Genomic DNA, 20,801 nt, shown 5'->3' on the forward strand with positions numbered 1-20,801 from the left:
TGGACAGGGTTTTTTCAGTTTTTATCTGAAATTGCCCTAATCTTATCCATCTATTCTTAGTATTTAATGCCTGGATGCTCCATTCAGGATTTGGAGTCCCATTGTGCTGGGCACTGTCTGAACACAGTGAGAAACAATCTCTTCTCTAGTTGTATGTTTATAACATGAGCGTGGGGGACAGGATTTGGCTCATAGTTTGTAATCTCATTATAGCTCTGTTGAGCTGTAACAGTCTTCTGGGGAGCAGGAACAAATGCTACTTTATTTTTCTATTTGATCATCTGTTGAATACTGGTGTTGATACGTTCATCAGTGATAGAGAGGTAGCCAGTCCTATAACTAGAGTTGTATGAGGTATTTGGGGTACCATAACTCCCAGTGTAATCATTGTTTGAAACTACACTACTGAATGTTTGGACACGCGTACCTAAGGCAGTGGTTCTTAAATTGCTCTATGGATCACTTCCTTGTGTTCCAGTAATTTATCTAGGTTCTTTTATGGCACCCATCATTACAGTATGGTGGCCTATCTGCTGTTGCTTCTGTCACAGGGATGAAGCATCTTCAAGCAGTGACACTTCCTGCTAGTGTTGTAGCCAGGACTTGCTGTAGGTTTTTGCAGAGGTTTCCTTGACCAACTACATATTTCTCTGCAACCTGCATAGCTGTGGCTACTTTCTTACTTTGCCTTGTGTTTCTTTGGTGTAAATCCAATTTACAGAGGACACCAGATCAGAGGGTGTAGCAAAAAGCACAGCAGGACAGAACCAAAATCAACATGACCTGGAGAGGTCATAGCAGTGAGGGCTGCAGGCATACATGTGATAATGTGTCAAGTTCTTCACCCAAGAAATAAAAATTTAAAACAAGGATGTAACCAGCTAGCCCTCATCTATGGCTGTAAAGAGGATTTATTTTCATCAGGTCTCCTTAACAAGGTCCTAATAATAGTGCCTTCCTCTCTTCCCTCCCTGCCCCCCAATGTGGTCTGCAGAGAGGAATCGTGTTCCATCCATTAAGTGCCAATGCAGCCAAAGAAGGGACTGCTGCATTGGGGGGAGGAGGTAAAATGGGGCACAATCAGGGTCACCTTTCCCCCAAGCACCTCTGTGGACCCAGAACTGTGCATCCTCCTGGATCTAGAACTGGTCCCCCTACTCTGGGGGCACCAGGACCCAGGTGGTGCTTCCCCTTCCCCTATGTGGGCTGCAAAGCGGGAGCCAGCCAGACACCCCAGCAAGTAGGGCCAGAAGCCACCGAAGCAGGGACTGCTGCAGTGGAGATAGGGAGTTAAAAGGGGGCACAGCCAGGACCACCCTTCTCCCAAGATCCCTTTGTCTGGCACTGTGCAGGGGAGATGCCACACATTCTTGGGGCACTATGACCCAGGTGATGCCTGTCCCTCCTCAATGTGTGCAGCAGAGGCACCAGCCAAAGACTCTCCAGCCAGTACAGGCAGAAGCACACAAAGCAGGAACATTTGGAGCTACATCTTTGAATGGACTTTCTCTGCCCTGTGCTTACTGGCTGCTTGCTCCAACCCTCCATCTGCTCTCCCTTACACTGTCTACATCTCAGCTTCTCCACATCTGTCCCTTTTGTCCCTTGCCCTGTGCTCATTTCCCTTCTTAACTAAACCAATCTCCTGCTCCCTACCAAAAAAATAAACAAACATGGAACTAAGAATGTTTGCAGACATCTCATTGTTCACTCTGCTTGTGTGTTATACCTCTTCCTACCCTGTGTCTGTATTGTCTATTTAGACTGTAAGCACTTTGGGACACAATAGGGCACTGCTCTTGGTTGGCCATTAGGCATACTGTAATAAACATGTTAAATAATAATACTGTGACCTAGAGCAAAGGGCTTCATAGAATTATAGGGTTAGACGGGACCACAAGGGTCATCTACTTTAACTCCTTGCAAAGATACAGCATTTGTTTCATAACCACTGTTAGATTGAGATACAACAATATATCCCATTTTTAATCCAATCAGCCTCTAGGTATTTGAGAGATCTGTATGTTGCTATTCTAAGACTTTAGATACATTATTTCAGCAGCAACAATTTTAAAAAATACCATTATTTATTAAACTTCCATAGTTAATAAAATTATCTGCATTTTTATCTAGCACACTGTTTACACAAGTACCTCAGATCCTGCCATCACAGAGAAATACCCTCAGTTCAGAAATGGCTAATGTGATGAGACAGTTAGGGCCAGACCTCACAACCTATCTAAGCCTGACAATGTTGCAGTAAAATTTTTCAATCTGATGAACTGCAGGAAACTGAAACTTGAAAACACTGCTGCTTTTGGCTTGTTTTGGGATTGTAATTTCTGACTTTACCTATGTTGAACATTACTGCTAGAAATTCTGTGGATCTCAGGCCAAGAGTAAGGCAAGGCTGTTCCTTTTCTTTCGGCATTATAACTTTTATGCTTTCTTAAAATGAAAATTCAGGAGTAAGGAGAATAATTCATGGTGTTGTGGAATAACCGAAACTTATTGCATAGGAAAATGGTGACATCTAGTGGCTAATTAAGGTGTATTTGACTCAAGACAGCTTTACAGTGGAAACAGGAGGAGGCAAAAATGGAAAGACTTGAAATGGGAATAGAGATTGAAAAAATTAGGACTCGCTTAAAGAGAAGATGAAAAAGGGGATATAGTAGAAGTATAAAAATAATAAATGGTGTAGAGAAGTTAAACTGAGTGTGCCTTTTTAATCTCTCAATATAAGAACAAGATTACCTTAAATGAAACTGTAACGCAACAAATTTAAAACTGAATTATTTCTGTGCATCTTAATGAATCTATGAAATGTACTGCTATTATAGATTATTGAAGCCAAGAGTTGTGTAGATATTTTTAAAGGACTAGATAGCTATAGAGATTATTATGCTAGAGGATTTTTTACAAAAATGTTCCTGAGGAGTATAACACTCATACTTAAGAATATAATTGATATGACTGAAGAAGAAACTTCCTAGAGTCTGGTCTCCTTATGAAGAACTTAAACATTCTAAATAATACTATTAGATTAGACATTTGCAATTGAGATTAAGAAATTAAATTATCTTGCTTTCTGGATTAGGCCATAAGAAATAGAGATGGATCAGACCTGACTATTGCCTGAGCCCAGGGCAGGATCCCTGCAGAGCCATTACAGTCAGAATGGTATCACAGAAAGTGATAGGCTGTATGAAGCCCTGTGGAAAGGACATTGGTGTGTGATATCCAGAGTGATTAGTTCACATTTGATATTCATGTACGCTGGATATGGGTGTGAGCTGTAAAATAAGAGGGCAGATCTGTGTTAGTTCTCTTATGTAGCCATATGGGGTCCTGAAACCCTGTGGTTAGTGAGTGTGACGTGCTCATAAGTGCTGGAACTAGGAGGGGGGGGGCTGCTGCACCCCCTGGCTTGAAGTGTTTTCCATTATATACAGAGTTTATAGTTTGGTTCAATGGCTCTCATCTAAAAATGGTTATAGCACCTCTGCATGTGTCCCTCTGTGACTGATCCATAGAAGGTATGAACCTGCTTACAGCCCCCCAAAACACAGCCGGGCTCTTGAGCTCAAGCTGTAGAGACTTGTGCATTTAGTTCTGGTGGTCCCTGATTTATTCAATCGGGTGGTTCATGCCACTTTCACCCAAGCCTCCGCACAGAGTCCCTCCATCTCTGTGACAGTTTCCTGTCCCGTGCAGGAAGCCCCAGCACAGGCACCTATAGCAGAGGCCAGGTTATGCTGTGGGGATGCCCCGGATCTGAGATTTGGGGGCCTGTAGTGAGTCTGGTGTCCCACATCCTCTGACGGGAGGGGCAGAGTTACCACCACAGCTGGTGCACAGTGAACGTGGCTATCCCAGCTGGGGGCACTTTCACCCCCCCCCCCCCCCCCAGCTCTTGCTCCATTCCCCGCCCCAGCGCCTCACACCTCATCCATCCCTCTCCTCTCCTCTCCCCTCCCCCCTCTCTCCTCCAGTCGGCACCGCCTCCTGCTCCTCCCCCTGTGGGCGCCGCGCGCTGGGCGGGAGATTTGGGCTCCGCCTGCGGCTGTGAGGGACGGGACGGGTCGGGTCGGGTGCTGCTGCCGCCGCGGCCGGCCATGGAGCCGGAGGACGAGCAGGAGCGCGAGCACCTCTTGCATACCCAGGTATGGCGTGAGATGGGGAGCGGTGCGTGACCCCCCGTGGCCGGGGCTCGCCAGGGCGCCTCTCGCCGTCAGGAGGGGAGGGGACTGGCCGCCCCTGCCTTTTATCCGTGGGTGGTACCGCCCCACGCGTCCCCCCCCCCCCCCAGTCCTGGGGATCCCACCCTCCCCCCGTCACCCTGGGGCGCTGCCGCTCCTTCCTCACTTCCGCCCCAATCTCCTTGGGCTAGGAGCCCTTCGCCCCCATTTCCCTTCACTTGGGGGGGACCTCCCATCTCGTTCCTTGGGTCCAGGGGTGCTGGAACTGGGGGGCGGCAGCCCCCTGGCTTGAAATGGTTTCCTTCATCACATACAGTTTACACCTTGTTCAATAGCTCGCAGGCTCTATAAAAATGGTTTCTAGCCCCTGCTTGGGTCATGTTCCTCACTCCCAACTGCCCTGGGATAAAGCCCATCTGGGTTTAATTCCCCTTCCTCTCCCCCAGGCCTCCTTGGGATTTTCCCCTACCCCAGGCACCCTGCCCCTGGGAAGTAGTCCTGTCGATTTACCCTCCCCAGCAATCCCCTGGCTGCTATCCCACCTCCCTTTAGAAAACGGAGATCCCCTGGTGGGGAGTGTTTTGTAGAGGGAGGGATGGATTCCCATTTGTGCCTTTGAAAATCTCCCCTATAAGGTGTCATTAATCCTCTTCTAGAGATTTGGTGTCCCCACCCACTTCCACTGTGAGATAGATATTGGTCTCATGCCTTCTTCCCATATGTTTCTTTGCTGGGCTGGGTGTGCGCAAATAATGTGATGCCAATATCTGAACTAATACACAACTAACCTCTTTTGTGCTATAATAAATGGTTCTATGTTATATAATTCACGGTATGCTTTTGGAAGACCTCACGTCTAAATCAAGTCACTACAATTTCGGTTTCCTAATGGAAGCATCAAATTAGAGTTAAAATGTCTAGAGGAAAAAAGAAAAGCCCAGCATTTAAAAATATCTCAACAATATGAGGTCTCAGAGCACCAAAAATGCTATCTTTCATCATATATTTTTTACTATTTTATTGTGCTTTTTCTGGCTTTCTCCCACAAAATTAAGTTCTGGATATTGAACAGAGCGTACATCTCCACTCAAATCTTGATTATTCTGCCACTTACCATCTGCTGTAGTGCTTAGTGCTCTGAATAATTTCATAGATTCTTCACAGTAGCAAGTTATATGTAAGTATACAAAGTCTCAGATCCTCAGAGGTATTTAGGTGCCTAACTTACATTGAAATAATTGAAAGTTAGGAGCCTAAATACCTTTGAGGATCTCTGGGCCTAAGTATTTGCCAGATGGATCAGGCCCTGAGGACATCCTTGGAGCTGCTGAGCATCTGTAACTCCTACTGAAGTGAATAAGGAGGTAAAGATGTTAAGCATCTCCCTGGATCAGGCCCATAAAGAGGAATTACTTTTTATATACACACAGCATAAAGGAGATCAGTTGTATAAAGGTAGCCTGAGTTCAGTGAGAACTTAAAAAAAAGCAATATGTGTTGGTTCAAACCTAAGTAAACAGAAAATATCATAGGTAATTTGTAATGGACAAGCAAAGGGCAAAATGATGATTGATTTGACTGTACATTCATTACTTGTATACCACAATGAATAGTGGCTGAATATTTTAATAATAAATATTAATAATTTGTGTAAAAGTATTTGATATCCTTAAGGGACAAAGAGCTTTCCCAGTGATAGCATATTTTATATTGTCTCTTTTATCCTCTGCCATCCTGTTTTTTCAAAATTTAATTTAGACTGTAGCTCCTTAAGGGTAAGGGAATCCATTTGTCTGTATTTTAAAGCATCATACACATTTATGGCACTACACATTTGATAAATGTGCTGTTGCAATAATTTTTTTCTGTATTGTTAAACAATGATATATGTTTTATCCTTTCAGTCAGTGAATGTGTCTTTATAATTTATGTGAGATATGCTGTATTGGTATGTAAAGTCTACTGTGTAATTGTTTTGGATTGTTAGAGGCTAAAAGCTGCAGTTCACTACACCGTGGGTTGTCTGTGTCAAGAAGTTGCAGAAGACAAAGGCATTCAGTTCAGCAAACAAACCATTGCAGCTATTTCAGAGATCACCTTCAGGCAATGTGGTATGTCCATACATATCTATATTTGTACAGGAACAATCAGTGGAAATTAAGTGCATTTTTAAAAGTAGAACTGGAATTAGTTGTAAGGAGTTGACTGTTTTAAAGAGTACAAGAAATATTTACTGTATTTTCCTGGCATGAAGGGGGTAGTTCACAAGATTTGTGAAACCTCAGATATGGTCTCATCTATGCAATAAAATGGCCTACATTAAGAAACTGGTGTCAAGAATTTATATTGAGAATGTTTCCAGATAACATGGTTGTACTGATTGATGCCTGATAGTGCAAAGCAGAGAGAGCTTTTTTTTGACTCCAGCGGTGAGGCTTGCCTTTCTTATTGTGTGTGCAGCCATTCAGTCTCTTGAAACAGCGTTTTCTACACTTTTTTTTTGATTGGTTGGTTGATAAATTGTAAATGCTTCAGGTGCTTTTGCATGAAAACTGCTATATAAACTCTTGGACCATCTGGGGAGCTTATGTTTGCTTAGCATCTCTGTGATCTGGGTTTACTTACCAAGTCTGCTTATTGTTCATTTCTCCCCTTAATGAGAAATTACTATGTATAATGGTCTAGAAGCCTTCTCTGCTGTTAATGGAATACTTTAAAAAAACCAATGTCCTGGCTACCTTGCATGCGCTTCAAAGATTCATCGGTACTACTTATAAAAGTTGGATTTTAGCCTCAAAGGATTTCATTTTCCCTAGGTACAACTAGGCCACTTCAGCAGTGTCACATGGAACCATAATAATGTTTTGTACTTACAGAGGTGTACAAACATGAAGCATAAACATTAGTCACTTGAGATTAGCTACAGGTGTTTCATCAAAGCGGATGGCTTAAGGGTCTAATTTTCAAGTTGGAAATACTTGAAGTAATTGGACCACAGTTTCAAATTCTAGTAGAACAACTCAACCCATCATACTTCCAAGGTAGATATTCAGTATAATGCAGTTTGCTGTGTGTCTTTCAGACTGAGTCCTTAAAAACATGAGGTCCTTTCTGCTCTGCATAGATATTAAAGATCCCAGGGCAATATCTGTAAGAGTAGACATGTATAACTATCATATAATCATGCGCAGAGACTTGAGCTGGTATCCCGATCCAAAAATATCCATCACCTCATCCAGTTGTGCATCTTATTTTGCTCTGGTTGGTTGCATGTGTGTTGCCCTTTTCACCTAGGGATGGTGGCATTTCAGCATTGTTGCTTGTATGTACTTTGTGAAATGATTTGAGTCAAATGGTGTTCTGTACATGTGACATTATTATTGGCCACCATAATTGCTATAGTGTGAAATGTCTTTTTTATATTTTTATTTCAGAAATTTTTGCAAAAGACCTTGAAATGTTTGCCAGGTAGGTACTGCAGGAACGTTTAATCCTTACAAAGAGTTGTTTTTTGCTCTCCACTCAGTGATATGTTTTGATGTTTCCTATCCCCCTGTCCCAGTGTATGTAAGACATCTCCTGTACTTTCTGCATGTTTCAAGGGGCCCAGCCTGCTTTTAATGTGGTGACTGATTGTGAGGTTAGGTAACAGATACTGAAGTCATGCTAAATTAGAATGTAGTTTTTTTTATTTATTCTTTGTTGGTTGACTGGGGTCAAGAGTTTAATTGTTTCGTAATCTGAGTGCCCTGTGTGTATTGGTAGTGTGGATTCAAACCTGCCAGGGCCTTTTCCAAAGTTTGCTGAGCGGTTGACTGGGAAACAGTTTCATGGATGTGAATAGTGTCTTAAGGCCTCTAGATACTACTGTGGCTTGTTTTTCCCCCTACTATCAGTTGGTCTCAGAATTACTTTGTCAGTTTGTACCAAGGTGGGGAAAAAATACATCATACAAAATAAATAAATTACCTCGAGGATAATAAGGCCCTGGTAGTGAAATGTCCCTCCTGAGTGTAGTCTTGTGTGTGAATTGTTTTCTCTAATGTAATTGCATGCAGGTGTATGGATAAGTACAGCACAATAACCACACTTAGGTTCTCATTTTGCTGTGCTTGTTAGCATTACTTACTGAAGAGTAGATAAGTAGGTAGTTTGTTTCAGCTTGTAAAATTTCTGTTGTCTGATGTGCCTGTGATTCATCTGTTCAATTAGAACTGTGGGTAACAGAAAATTTTTCCTACTGAATATTTTTATGAAACCATTTGAATGACTCAGGCCTGTGGATGCTGAAGCTTTTCAGTGTACCAACAGGTCAAGTTTGGTGTCAACAGCCCTTCTTCCCTATTGTATTATTTCTGTATGCAAAATCCCTGTGGATTTTAAATTTGGTTTGACTGGGTCATCTGCGTATTTGCTTTAACTAAACTGCTGGGTATCTGCAACTCTGCTTTTACAACATGAAGTGCCTAAGTATCCTTCTATCTCCTCTCAACATCCCTTAGTTATTGCCACTCCTCCGCTTGTACAAAGCACTACTGCTAAAATCGCCTTCCTCTCCCAGCTGCTTAGACTGTGTCATTTCCCTCTTTGAATTCCACATCTTTGAAATCAAGTTCAAATTTGTTGTCCCCTCCGTCAAGACCCCGCAACAGCTACACGTTTACTCTCATTGCTCCTTCAAGGCCTCTTTTCTACACACTTCTCTGCAGCCTCCTCACTCTTGTCTTGCACCTTGTTCTGTGCTACCTGGGACACCTCTTTCAGAATTGCTTTCTCCTAGCCTCTTTCTTCTCAAGAGGCCTTCCCCTCCCAGTGCTACATCATCTACTTGTGTGTTTGCCTGCCAGCACATTTCTTCCTCTGGGTCACTGGAAGTGTTTATATTTTGCAAGTGATGGGTTTTAAATCAATGCATTTCCTTGTCATGTGAAGACACTATCATCTAAATGAGTGGGACTAGATGACTCACAACCTCTGAATGCTTAGCAGTATGTGGGTGTCTTATCCAGCTGAAATAGGGACTTTAAAGTGGTGCTGGGGATTCAGTAGGTGGCACTCTGAGTCAAAACTGACCCAGTAACCTAAAATGGTGTTAGAGGGAGCTGTGTTGTTTGAGGTGCCAATTTTTAGATTCTGTTCTATATAGGTTCTTCAATTGTCATCATCACCGTAGACTCTAAGCACCTGCCATTAAACCATTAAGTGATGTGACTAACATCTGTCATGTGTGGTTCATTTTCTCTCTCATCCTCTTCCTAGAAAGAAAACTGTGTGTAATGTTTGGGTAAATTTTTTTTTTTAAACAAATATGTGCATGCTATTCTATGTTTGTGTCAGAGAAGGCAGGCTGAAGAAGTGTGCCTTGCACTTGGAGTGGATGATGGAGAGTGTGACAGAAAGGAATATGTCTATGTCAGATTATGAACTTTGTTTCATACTGTGTGTGGAAATATTGGGTGCTGTGACTGCACAAGCCTGAACATGCTCACTGCCCGGGAAAGATGTTTGACATCTCGTTGAAGGACTGAAAAGCCATCAAGATTGTCATCTTAGACTGTCAGTTTTGATTGTCTCAACTATTGGCCCACCCCTATGGAACAGTGGTCTCTCTACACAGGGGCCCACAAGAAAGGGGCAAACTTGACTCATGAATCTGGAGCTTCTCAGTGTGAGTACATAACACAGAGATGGATGTCCTGTTTAACAGCAAGGTTCTGCTCTGTGCAGGGGGGCTGACTATTGCACTGGGTAAGGAAGACTTGAAGGGAGAGTGAGATCAGATGATGGGAGGGTGTGCCTCAGGACTTTTTGTTGTTTTCCAAGATCTGGGACTCTCGAGTGCTTTAAGAGAAAAGTCTCTGTGATTAAGAACTTCCTTTCAGAGTCTGTTCCTTGCTTTTGTGCCATGTTGTCCCCGAAGGGGGTAAACTGGAAGTCAAAGTGTCCACAGCTCAGGCAGAACTCTAAGGGAGCATGTGTGAGTGACTGGGAGGCTCAGGATGTCTAAGTCAGTGTTTCTCAATGACCGGTCTATGGACTGGCACCGGTCCCTGAGATCTCCCTGACACAGTATAGGAAGCTGGTCCCTGGTATCAAAAAGGTTGAGAAACACTGGTCTAAGCCACTGGTTTCAGGGTCTAGGCAGCTGGATTGCAGCATCCCAAGGAAGGACATCAGATAAGTCACACTCCCAGGCTCAGACCTATAGACCCAGAGCTAGAAACAGTGACTAACTTCTATCCAGATCGAGAGTCTCCTAGCCAACTGGAAATGGTAGAAAAATGTTTTTCATAGATGCTGTTATGTAAGAGCTTAGCATCTGCGAGGACACAGGAGCCCTTCTAAACAACGGGCTGAATTGTCCAGTTATGGTTGCGTACCTTCAACCAAAGAAGACTGCACTGTAACTGCAGATTCCTCAAAGTATTTTCCTCTTCCTACTAGCATCACTTTAGTCTTGCCTGGGCTCAGCTTCAGCCAGCTCCTGTTCATCCATGAGCTGATTTAATCAAAGCACTAGGTTGTCTTGGCAGTAGTGGTACGGTCACATGCGGTGAAGGACAAGTAGAGCTGTGTGTCATCTGCGTATCGCTGGCGCTGGAGTCCGTGTCATCTTACCAATTCTCCTAATGCCGAATAGGTGAATAGGACTCGAGACAGAATTTATCCTTAAGGGATTCTGCATTTGAGGGGTCTGGTTGCAAAGGTGTAGTTTCCCATCATTACTCTTTGGATATGTTCCTCCAGGAAGGACTTTAAAACCATTTTAATGTGTTCCATGGGCCCTGCCACCTCTTTCAGATGAGGACATGGGAGTTTATCTCAAGAACAGTAGTGCTGTAGGAGACTACTTGGGTTCAAAAGACTGTGGCTTAGAGCAGGGTCTGTGAGCCCAGATCCCTTGGGTTTGTTCCAAATTCTGCTATTGATTTGCTATGTGAGTTTTAGACAAGAGACTTGAACTCTTGTTGCCTGTTTTCCTCATCAATTTAGGTTGTAAGATCTTTGGGGGGTGACTATCTTTTTATGTCTTCTATGAAATGCCTAGCAAACTAAGGAGTGTTGCAAAATAGGGATAATATCCATCTTTTTAAAGAGTATTGAGACCCTTGGATGAAAAGAAAGGTGCTGTCTAAATATCAACTATCATCGTAAATAAGAGTGGATGGGGATTCTTGCTGATCTCTCTCATTCTAAGATAGCCAGATAAAGGTGAGAGAGCCCATGCTAAGATGTACAGACTTTTTCACTTAGTGTTCTTAACAGTCCTTTGCTACAGACCTCAGCAAACATGTTGTAAAGTGGTTGTGTTTTTTATTTCATGCAGGCATGGAAAACGAACTACAATCAATTCAGAAGATGTGAAACTTTTGGCCAGGAGGAGCAACTCTTTGGTGAGAGTAACACCTTTCCACCCATGTTATTCCCAATAAATAACATGTTTATTCCCAGGAATATCTGTATGGAAAAAAAATAGGTGCTGGAATTATTAACACCTGCTATTGAATTATAACTCATAAAAAGACATGGATAGTGGGGCTGGCAAGACCAATCTCCCAGCTAGCCTCCTTGGGGATCTGTTTGCTTTCTTTTTTATCTTGGTCTAGTTCTTGACATTTTTTCTTCAGTATAGTAGCACATATCTGATTACAGCTGGAGCAGCAGCAGTGTTCTAGATACAGCAAAGCTGCTGAGGCTCCAGGTACAGAACATAACACCCAATGAACGTGTTACAATATCTTCAGTCTTGGAAAGAAATTCTTTTGTTTTTTCCAGTCATCACATTCCTGAGTTTCAGCTCAGGGTCAGGGATACCTCTCATCAAAGCTGCTAAATGTCCTAACACATCAATAAAGTGGAGAATATTCCTCTCAGATTTCTGAAAATGTTCTGTCGTATGATGGCCTATATGAGTTCCAGTATCCATTCCACTTCACTTAGCTGTTGTGTGTGAAGTTATCCTGATAAGCACCTAAACTTCAGGAAGAGAACATAAAGCCTTCACATTAGAACAAGTATTTGTTAAGCACAATACATTGTGATTGGGACTGCACAGAATCCAGAAAGAGATACAGCCCTTGATCTGAGGAGTTTATAATCTAAAAAGATGCTTCTGTGCAAGTTTGGATGCTTCTCTGTAAGTGTGCTTTAGCTGCTAATTTTAGCCTTATCTAGGTAATTTTTTCTTTCCCTCTCTGATCTTGGACATGTGACATAAGCCCATCTCATAAGAATTTGTGAGGTTGGAGCTTTATCTTATATTCCTAACTACCAGATGCAATATAGCTTAATTCGGTTGGAGTGTCTCAGGGAACACAAAACTATTGTGCTCTCTCCATACTGTGCTAGCTACAAGTCTGTGTAAACACAGCTGTTACTAGCTGCGTTCTAGTCAGGAAAGGGGGTACAACATCCAAGCCACGGCCCTGATCCAACACTGAGATCTTGACTCTCTAGGATGTTTCTACAGAAATCTAATTGAGAATGAAGGTTTCATCCAAAAAATAGGACAGCTGGTGCCTGGCCCTGCAGTATATGGAATGTTTCTGTCTGTAGATAGGAAGTTGGCCAGCTTGGTTTTTTTAGGGTATGTGAACAGGCTGAGTCCCCAGCAGATGACTGATTAATTCTCTGTTGTTAGCTAAGGTATATCACCCAGAAGAGTGAAGAGCTTGCATTGAATAATCTGGAGCAAAAGGAGAAGAAGAAAAAGAAGTCCTGCGTAGCAAAAGGAAGAACCATCTCTGATGAGCAGGTGGAGGCTGCTATGACTGAGAGTGAGGATTCCAACATGGTGTGATCTTCTTCTCAAACCACTTCTTTGCTTGTTATCTGCTTTGCAACATGGAGTAGGAAGGATCCAGTACTATCCTAGGGGAACAACTGCAACCTATCTGTATGGGAACTCCATTGGGAGTAGCTACAGCATTGAGTCCTTAGTTTTTTAGGTGAACATGGTTACTCTTTTAGTTCCATCTTCAAAAACAGGCCTGAATACTAAAAACTTCTTAAAGTTCATCAAAATAAGGTTTGCAAAGACAAGTAGATAAGTATTGCTGAATATTTTCACGTTTTATATTTATATTTCCCAAAAGAGAATTTATTATTGAGTGCTAGAAATGCTAAAGCAAGGTATCCTTTATCTAGCCACATAAAAGAAACTAGAGAGTGTGAGGGGCTCTTTCTGGCAATCCTCTATGTCCTTAGTGAGTGGCTTCTTCAAATTGCCAGTCAGAATTGTGATACTCCGCACTGTTGGTTGCTGTTTTTTTTTTTTTTTTTCCTCCTTTGTTGAATTGTATAAAAAATTTTCAGCCATAATTCATGCTTGTCATTCTTCTTGGCTATTAAAATAGATTTTCCTGCACCATTTTCCCAAGTGAAATTACTTGTGTGCAGCACTCTCATGAACAAGCTGTACTTCAAGCCCTTGTGTTTAGATGAAATAGAAGATACTGACAACCTATCCTAAGATCAGTTCATCTTCTCTGCTGCTGCCAGACCTTCTAGCTAAGGTCAAATGTAGCATTTGATTAATATTGGATGTGTCCTCAGCTTTCCTTTCTTGTGGATGGGATCTATGATTCAGGGTCACTTCTAAATAATTATCTGATTCTAACATTTAGGGAGATGAGACTGGCTTCTTTAGTAGATTCTTTTTTGCCCTTTTCTGAACTTCTACCGTGTGCCACTCAGTCATCCTGAACTCTTCCCAGTTAGCATTCTGCCTTATGGACTTTCTCAGCTCAATGAATCTGTGTATATTTGAATATGTGATGCAGTTGCAAAAATTAATATAATTCTGAGGTGTATTAAGAGGAGTGTCGTATGTAAGACCCAGGAGGTAATTGTCCCATTCTCCTTGGCAGTGGTGAGACCTCATCTGAATACTGTGTCCAATTTTGGGCACCGCACTGTAGGAAAGATATGGATAAATTGGAGAGAGGCCAGAGGAGAGCAACGACGACGATAAAAGGTTTAGAAAACCTGACCTATGAGGAAAGGTTAAAAAAACTGGACATGTTTAGTCTTGAGAAAAGAAGACTGAGGCAGGACCTGATAAGTTTTCAAATATTTTAAGGGCTGTTATACAGAGGACAATCATCAATTGTCTTCCATGACCACTAAGTAAATAAGACAAGAAGTAAACGGAGATTTAGGTTAGATATTTGGAAAAGCTTTCTAACTATAAGGGTAGTTAAATTCTGAAATAGGCTTCCATGGGAAGCTGTGGAATCCCCATCATTGGAGGTTTTCAAGAACAGGTTGACAAACACCTGTCAAGGATGGTCTAGGGTTTACTTGGTCCTGCCTCAGCGTGGGGGCTGGAGTTGGTCGCCGCCGTCAGATTGACTTATCTGGATTGACTGAGCGGTCAGTGAAGACGCGCTCAGTTGATCCAGAAGCTGACGCTGTTAATCCACCCCGCAAGTGGCGCAATGCAGTGAAGACGGCGCGCAGAAGAGAAGCACAGCAGTTGACGGGAGTTACACAAGTTTTCTGCGTAGTTAGCTTAACTCCTGTCGACTGCCTCCAAATCGCCGGGGTAAGTGTAGACCAAGCCTCAGTGTTGAGCTTCCACGCAAGTTTTGTTCCTCAAAGGCCCCTCCAGTCCAGTTAACTTTGAAATAGCTTGAATCATACTAAGGGAGCCTCTCTTCTGAGCTTCAGTGCTGCTTCCAAAGGAACCAGCAGGGGATCAATATCTAGGAGTGTGACACCTCCAGTATTCTCACCTTCAGAGGGGTTGGGAAATAGGTTTATGTTTGAAAATTAAACTGGAGTCTCTGGAGTCATAGTGGTGCAGAGCACTTCCCACTATGCCAGCCAACCAGATCAGAAGTGTTTGGAATTCTGAAACGTGGGCTGGGCTGATTATAACTCTAAGCCCAGGTGTTATTTCCTTAAGAACAAATGTGCCATTGACATTGTTCAGTCTAGTCATCATTTGGGTCCTTATAGTACTCCATGTGATATTCAATTAAATTTTATTCTTTTTTATCAGATTGCTTACGTAGCCATTCTGGGAAAGAGGCTATAAAATAAAGTTCATAGAAATGTCTGATGTTGAGGCTGATCTGCCTTTTGATACTGTCTGCTCCACAGAACTTCTGATACTGTGTGAACCTGATCCCATATGAGTAGCAGAAGGCTTCCGCTGTGGCATTTTTGGGTGGAACTAACTCCATGAGGAGTGAGTCTTTTTAAACTAATATTTCACATTGCACTCAGCATGGAGCTGTCTTTAGTTGTTTCTTAGCATTATGGTGACTGAGCCTTGTCCTGAGCTGCCCACCTAGCTTCAGTGGTGGTTTGTCTTCCTAAGACCCTGGGTGCAGACCCAATACTCTTCAAAAGGAACAGAAATCTTGCTTTGTTTAAAACAAGTTTGAGAACACATAATTAATGTAAACAACTGAGCTGTTTTAGTGCTGTAAAGTATAGCTTTCAAAGGCTTTCCACATTCCCTTCATAGAACTGAGCAATAGCATCACAACAATTCTTTGAAGAAGATGCTAACAGGCAGCTGGAATCAAATCTTGAAAATGCTAGGCCTCCACAGAGAGCATCTAAAAGGGAAAGGAAGCAGTTTGGATTGCCTGAAGTTCTTTGTGTGAGCATAAGAAGCTCTAAGATTCAAATATCTTTCCTGCACCCCAACCCAAAGCAGCAACAGTTGGAACCTTTGACAGACTGAATATAATTTGGATCAAGGAGCCCTAGCAAAGAGGTATGCTCTGGGGAACATGGACCTCTACGGCTTTGCGTACACTAGAGAAAATTTCTGTGCTATGACTCCAACATCCTTAATGTCTGAAATAGGCTCCAAATGGTTTACCTGCCTACTAAATACAGCTGGATTGATTAGGCTTGCTTTCAGCAGAACTAAACACCAGTTTAATCTGCATATATAAGTGCTAGTGTGGATGGAACTAAAATGGTACCAGTAGTCTTCCACCTACTGTCACACAGTGCTAGTGCTTTTTCAGAATCTCCCAGAATCCATTGTTTCAGGGGACCTTGCCAGGAACTGTGGGGGAGGTACCCAGAGAACACTGCTATTGAAACCGTTCAGAAGAGTGCTAGTATGGAATAGTTCAGCATGCTAATCAGCATGGGTCTATTCTCCTCCTCCCACCTTTTTCAATTAGGAATAGCTAATTCTTTAATGTAGTCATGGGAGAATAATATTAGGGAAGGAAATAATACTCAGTCATTCCTGGCTCTTAAGTTCTGTGGTCATTTCTATAATGACTGATACTGATGATTATCTCCTTTTTTAGAGATGGTGAAACTAAAGCTGAGAAAGGTAGTGCTCTGCACAGAATGACATGGCAAGACAATATCAGAGTTGGGAATAGATTTTAGAAATCCTGACCTTGAAACCTCTGCTCTAACCAATAGTCTTTGCTATGCTACATTTGGATCCTAATTCTAAAAATATCCTGTCTTGCTAACCCTGAACATTCAAAAATTAGGAGTCAAGCTCCCCAAAAATCATGTTTATTTAAAAAAAATAAATGTGGGGTTCTTTTTATTTGCCTTCTAGTTTCTGAGCCTTTAGGGCACATTTGGTCACATATTCAAGCTTTTCTCTGCAACCATGAGGCTTAAAAACTTTTTTTAATAAAAGCAAAGATTCTTATGAAATCACTTGACTCCAGAAGCTCAGGCTTTAAGAAAAACACCAAATATCACAGGAGATGGCAACACTGTCTGTGTCACTCTGTGAGGATATTCAGCCAGGGCAAACCTCTTTCTGACAAAGCAACCACAAGGAAGAAACACCTTCCAGGCTGTAGTCTGCTCAGCTGCATTAATGATGAAATTTTTGAAACCCACGAACTCAGTGGGTTGCTGCAGTGGAGGATTCTAGCCCCATTAGAGATTATATCTTGATCGTTCAGGATAACATAAGGCCTGATGCTTCTGCTTTTAAATTGACTCTCTGCAGTCTCCTCTCCCATCACCAAACCCATACACAAAATCCACCCTCATGAATCATTTGCAGCTAAATCACCCTATTTTGTACTCAAGGCTGCCTGGTTATTAAAGGAATAATGGTGAGGAAATGATGGTTGGGTTTTTTTTAGCAAACAGAATGCATGTGCAGCTTAAATTAACAGCAAATACACTCTTAATGGCAGCACAATCCAGAGAGGCTCTCATTAAGGGTTAAATACAGTGTACTGTTTAGAAGTTAATTGCTCTTTGTTTTTGTTTTTTTGCGTCACTGCTTGAGTTGAGAAAAGGGAGGCTGCTGTAATATAAAAATAATCAAACTGGAAGTTTTGCTCCTGCCCAAAGAAAGAAAAGATAACTTGTGAGGCAGGGAAGTAGCTTGTTGCAGAACTGTATCAGGCAGCTTACCACATGCATCCACCGCTCTGCCTGTTTTTCTTCCTCCTGACCTCTGTCTTCTGGATGATGGGGGCTGTTGCACATCCAACACAGGAAAGACATGTATTGAAAGACAGCAAGGTAAGCTGAGAATGGATGCAAAACCATCATGTCTATATTACTTGTTGTTCACTTCTTTGTACTGTGCCCAGGTGAACAAGAGTTCCTCATCTGTTGCCCCAGATGAGGAAGATTGCCAGGATCTAATAATAGGAGATCCTAAGGCATTGGTTTGTTGCAGTTTCCTCTTTCTCCATTCTGTGTCCTCTATTTCCTCTTGTTAATCCCATTCCTTTTTTTAATGGGGATTTGGTATTTCCTCAGAGGCCAAACTGCCTTTAAAAGCATAAACTTTTGGTAGTACAATAGCTACGTTCTAGGAATGAAGCATATTGGTTGTACTTCATTTAGATGTGACTGTCAACATTGGAGTCCTGTTTGCGCTACCAACATTAAAGTCCTAGGGCAAATTTAATAACCATAATGACTTAACCAGGTGTCCTAGCCAAAAATTACCCCCTTCCTTCCAATACATACGTACAGCTATTGTGTATCAGTTGGCTGCTTTTCCTCCACCCCAGAAGTGACTACAACTCAACGGCGCTGCAGTTTTTTGAAGTGCTTTAGGATCATTTGTAACGAAAACAGCTATCTTGCTTATAAGAGATTTGTCAGTCCCAGACAGGGAACTCTGGCTCTGAACTGAATATAATATAATGGCCTAGTCACTTAGCTGCCTATATGTGTCTACATTAGAAAAATGCCTTAATTTATAAAGATAATTGAATGCTTTTACTGGTTTCTAAAAAAAAGTCATTAAGTTAGCCATTTAAAGAGTTTTCAGCTTTAAGTGTTTGATTTACTGTACTCTTTTGAAAAAGATCCAAGAATCAGTACATAAACTTGACCATTAAAAAAGGATTTTTCACTGAAATTATAGAATGAGCTACAGCATTGCAGTCTGGTAGTTTATTAGCTGATAGTTCTTGACATTTTTAGTCGAGATTTTTAAAGGATGTTGAAGACAGTAATAGAATTTTTAAAGGGACACATTAAAATGCTTTTGTCTTTTATAGCTGCTGTGGCAAATAACACTTAGGACTACTATTAATTGAAAGATTAGAGGGGAAGAAATCAGTTTACTGTGTGTACAGTCAGTTTCCACTCTTTATATACACAGCTTGTTTGCCTGGGTCTTGCACGATAGGAGAAAGAAAATAATTTTAAAGGAAAATGTGATTGTACAACCAAAGAAATTGGCAGGTGTAATACCTTTTAGTTCTTCTTAATAACAGACTGATGGTGTTCCTTTAAGACCCCTAAATTATCATTATATGGCCCTGGGAACCGCTCTAGCTCTCTATATGAAACTTGAATGATTGTATTGAGTTAAAGATAATACTGTATCCAGCAACAGCTCTTTTCAAAGGAGGAATTCAGTCTCACTGTTGAACTCAAAGCATCCAAAAAAAGTAATTGGAAAATCATGGTTTTGCACACTGCTAGCTTGCCCTAGTGTTGCTGAAATACATTCCTAGAAATAAGGGACAGCTGTGTTTCTGGAGTACAGAAGTAGATGCTATGTGACCTTCCTTTCTGCACCAGGATGTATCTTTCAGCCGCACTTTAGGCTTCCCTCTCTCACTTGGGAGGAAGAGTTTCTCCCCTAAGAATAAATTATTTCTTTTTTTACAAGTACTTGCAGGAACAGACAGATGTAAAGAGAAGAACCTTGCTCACTTTCCTCTCTGCACTGGCTGACTGGCCAGCCCAACTGGATGATGCATCCTTGATGGAGGAGGAGGAGGTAGAGCTGGCCAACCTGCCAGAGAGGACTGCCTTTCATCAACCTCGAGCATGGGAAAAGTCCCCCTGCAGGAACTTCTTCTGGAAGACTTTCTCCTCCTGCTAACAAAATAGCTTCCTGAAGCTCTATTTTACAGTGGCTTTAGCAACAGCAGCCTCAATCACGATGAATATTGTCAGTGACTCCTTTTCTGTGAACAAATACTGTCTCTTTGTAATAAGTGTGATTAGACTCTCTTCCCCCATCCTTTCTCTAATAAAATTGAACAGAACTGCATAGAAAATTAATTCTATGATTGAAATGAAGCAAACACAGTAAGACTGAGCCCCTTAAAATGTACCAAGTTGTTACTATTTGGGCTACATTTCAGATAAAAGGCTGAATGTTAAATGCCTCAACAACTATTCGCCTGATCCTACAGTTCTCATTTGCCCAAAATCCTCATTGATTAAGGGGAGGAGGGACTCCAGGAGCAGGTTTAATAATTACAATGGCATTATCTGTAGCAGAGCTGCAAGTATTATTCTATTTTTTATACTTGCTCCCTTAGATTTTTCATACTATTATCTGGTACAACCCCCTACTTTATATTATACCACCATAGAGCTTGCTTTAGGAAAGACTTTTCACTTCTCTTAGTTTAATTTTTTTTTGGAAGACCTAGTTTGTGGTGTTTTTTCTAATATCTGCACCTGTCTCTCTCTCTACTAGTAGTTGTAACAGCATTAGTTTGCATTTTGTGTCAACATTAACCTATACATGAGACAGTTTTATTTACTCAATTTATACTAAACGGTAAACTTCATAGAGTCCAAGGCCAGATGGGACTGTTGTGATGACCTGGTCTGACCGCCTGTATAACCCAGGCCTTAGAATTTGTCCAAAATAGTTCCTAGAGCATATCTTTTAGAAAAAACACCCAATCTTGATTTTAAAACTGTCAGTGAGGAAGAATCCACCACTTGGTAAATAGTAAGTAATTGATCATTGGAACAGTTTAAAAATTTATATAGTATTTCCAGTCTGAATTTGTCTAGCTTTGACTTCCACCCAGTGGATCATGATATTCCTTTCTCCGCCAGATTGCAGAGCCAATATTTGTTCCCCATGTAAATATTAATAGACCTATAACCTTCTCTTTGTTAAGCTAAATAATAGAGCTCCTTAAGTCTATCACTATAAGGCATGTTTTCTAATCCTTCCATCATTCTCATGGTGCATCTCTGAACCCTCTCCGATTTATCAACGTCCTTCTTGAATTGTGGGAACCAGAACTGGATATAGTATTCCAGCAGCAGTCACATCAGTTCCAAATAGGTGAATAACTTCTCTACTTCTACCTGAGTTTCCCCTGTTTATGCAGCCCAGAATCACAGTAGCTCTTGTGGCCA

General features: G+C 41.7%; 1 protein-coding gene across 4 annotated transcripts; it reads left to right on the forward strand.

Annotated features, from left to right (window-relative positions):
- The first annotated feature begins 3,995 nt into the window (after nucleotides 1-3,995).
- Nucleotides 3,996-19,501, forward strand: CENPS (centromere protein S). 4 transcript variants are annotated; one of them, XR_010923513.1, is made up of 7 exons: nucleotides 3,996-4,166; nucleotides 6,190-6,313; nucleotides 7,637-7,670; nucleotides 11,530-11,596; nucleotides 12,844-12,979; nucleotides 15,309-15,396; nucleotides 19,300-19,357. XR_010923513.1 is itself a non-coding variant. In XM_067567391.1 (6 exons), the coding sequence occupies exons 1-6, from the start codon at nucleotides 4,119-4,121 to the stop codon at nucleotides 19,362-19,364; spliced, it is 474 nt and encodes a 157-aa protein (XP_067423492.1). In that variant the 5' UTR covers nucleotides 3,996-4,118; the 3' UTR covers nucleotides 19,365-19,501. The 4 variants fall into 4 exon arrangements, 3 of the variants coding, with proteins under 3 accessions (XP_067423492.1, XP_067423493.1, XP_067423494.1); XM_067567391.1 differs by lacking the exon at nucleotides 15,309-15,396 and having other exon boundaries at nucleotides 19,300-19,501; XM_067567392.1 differs by lacking the exon at nucleotides 15,309-15,396 and having other exon boundaries at nucleotides 19,309-19,501.
- Nucleotides 19,502-20,801: the final 1,300 nt, after the last annotated feature.

This window comes from Emydura macquarii, unplaced genomic scaffold (assembly GCF_026122565.2).
Source record: "Emydura macquarii macquarii isolate MOO-44397 ecotype Brisbane River unplaced genomic scaffold, CSIRO-AGI_Emac_v2 contig_2768, whole genome shotgun sequence".
Lineage (NCBI taxonomy): Eukaryota > Metazoa > Chordata > Testudines > Chelidae > Emydura > Emydura macquarii.

Bases quoted from the DNA above. Each gene is read 5' to 3' on its own strand.
- CENPS (XM_067567391.1), top strand. From the start codon at position 4,119: ATGGAGCCGGAGGACGAGCAGGAGCGCGAGCACCTCTTGCATACCCAG. The intron at 7,671-11,529 runs GTAGGTACTGCA...TATTTCATGCAG, and splicing joins GACCTTGAAATGTTTGCCAG to GCATGGAAAACGAACTACAA. The intron at 11,597-12,843 runs GTGAGAGTAACA...CTCTGTTGTTAG, and splicing joins CCAGGAGGAGCAACTCTTTG to CTAAGGTATATCACCCAGAA.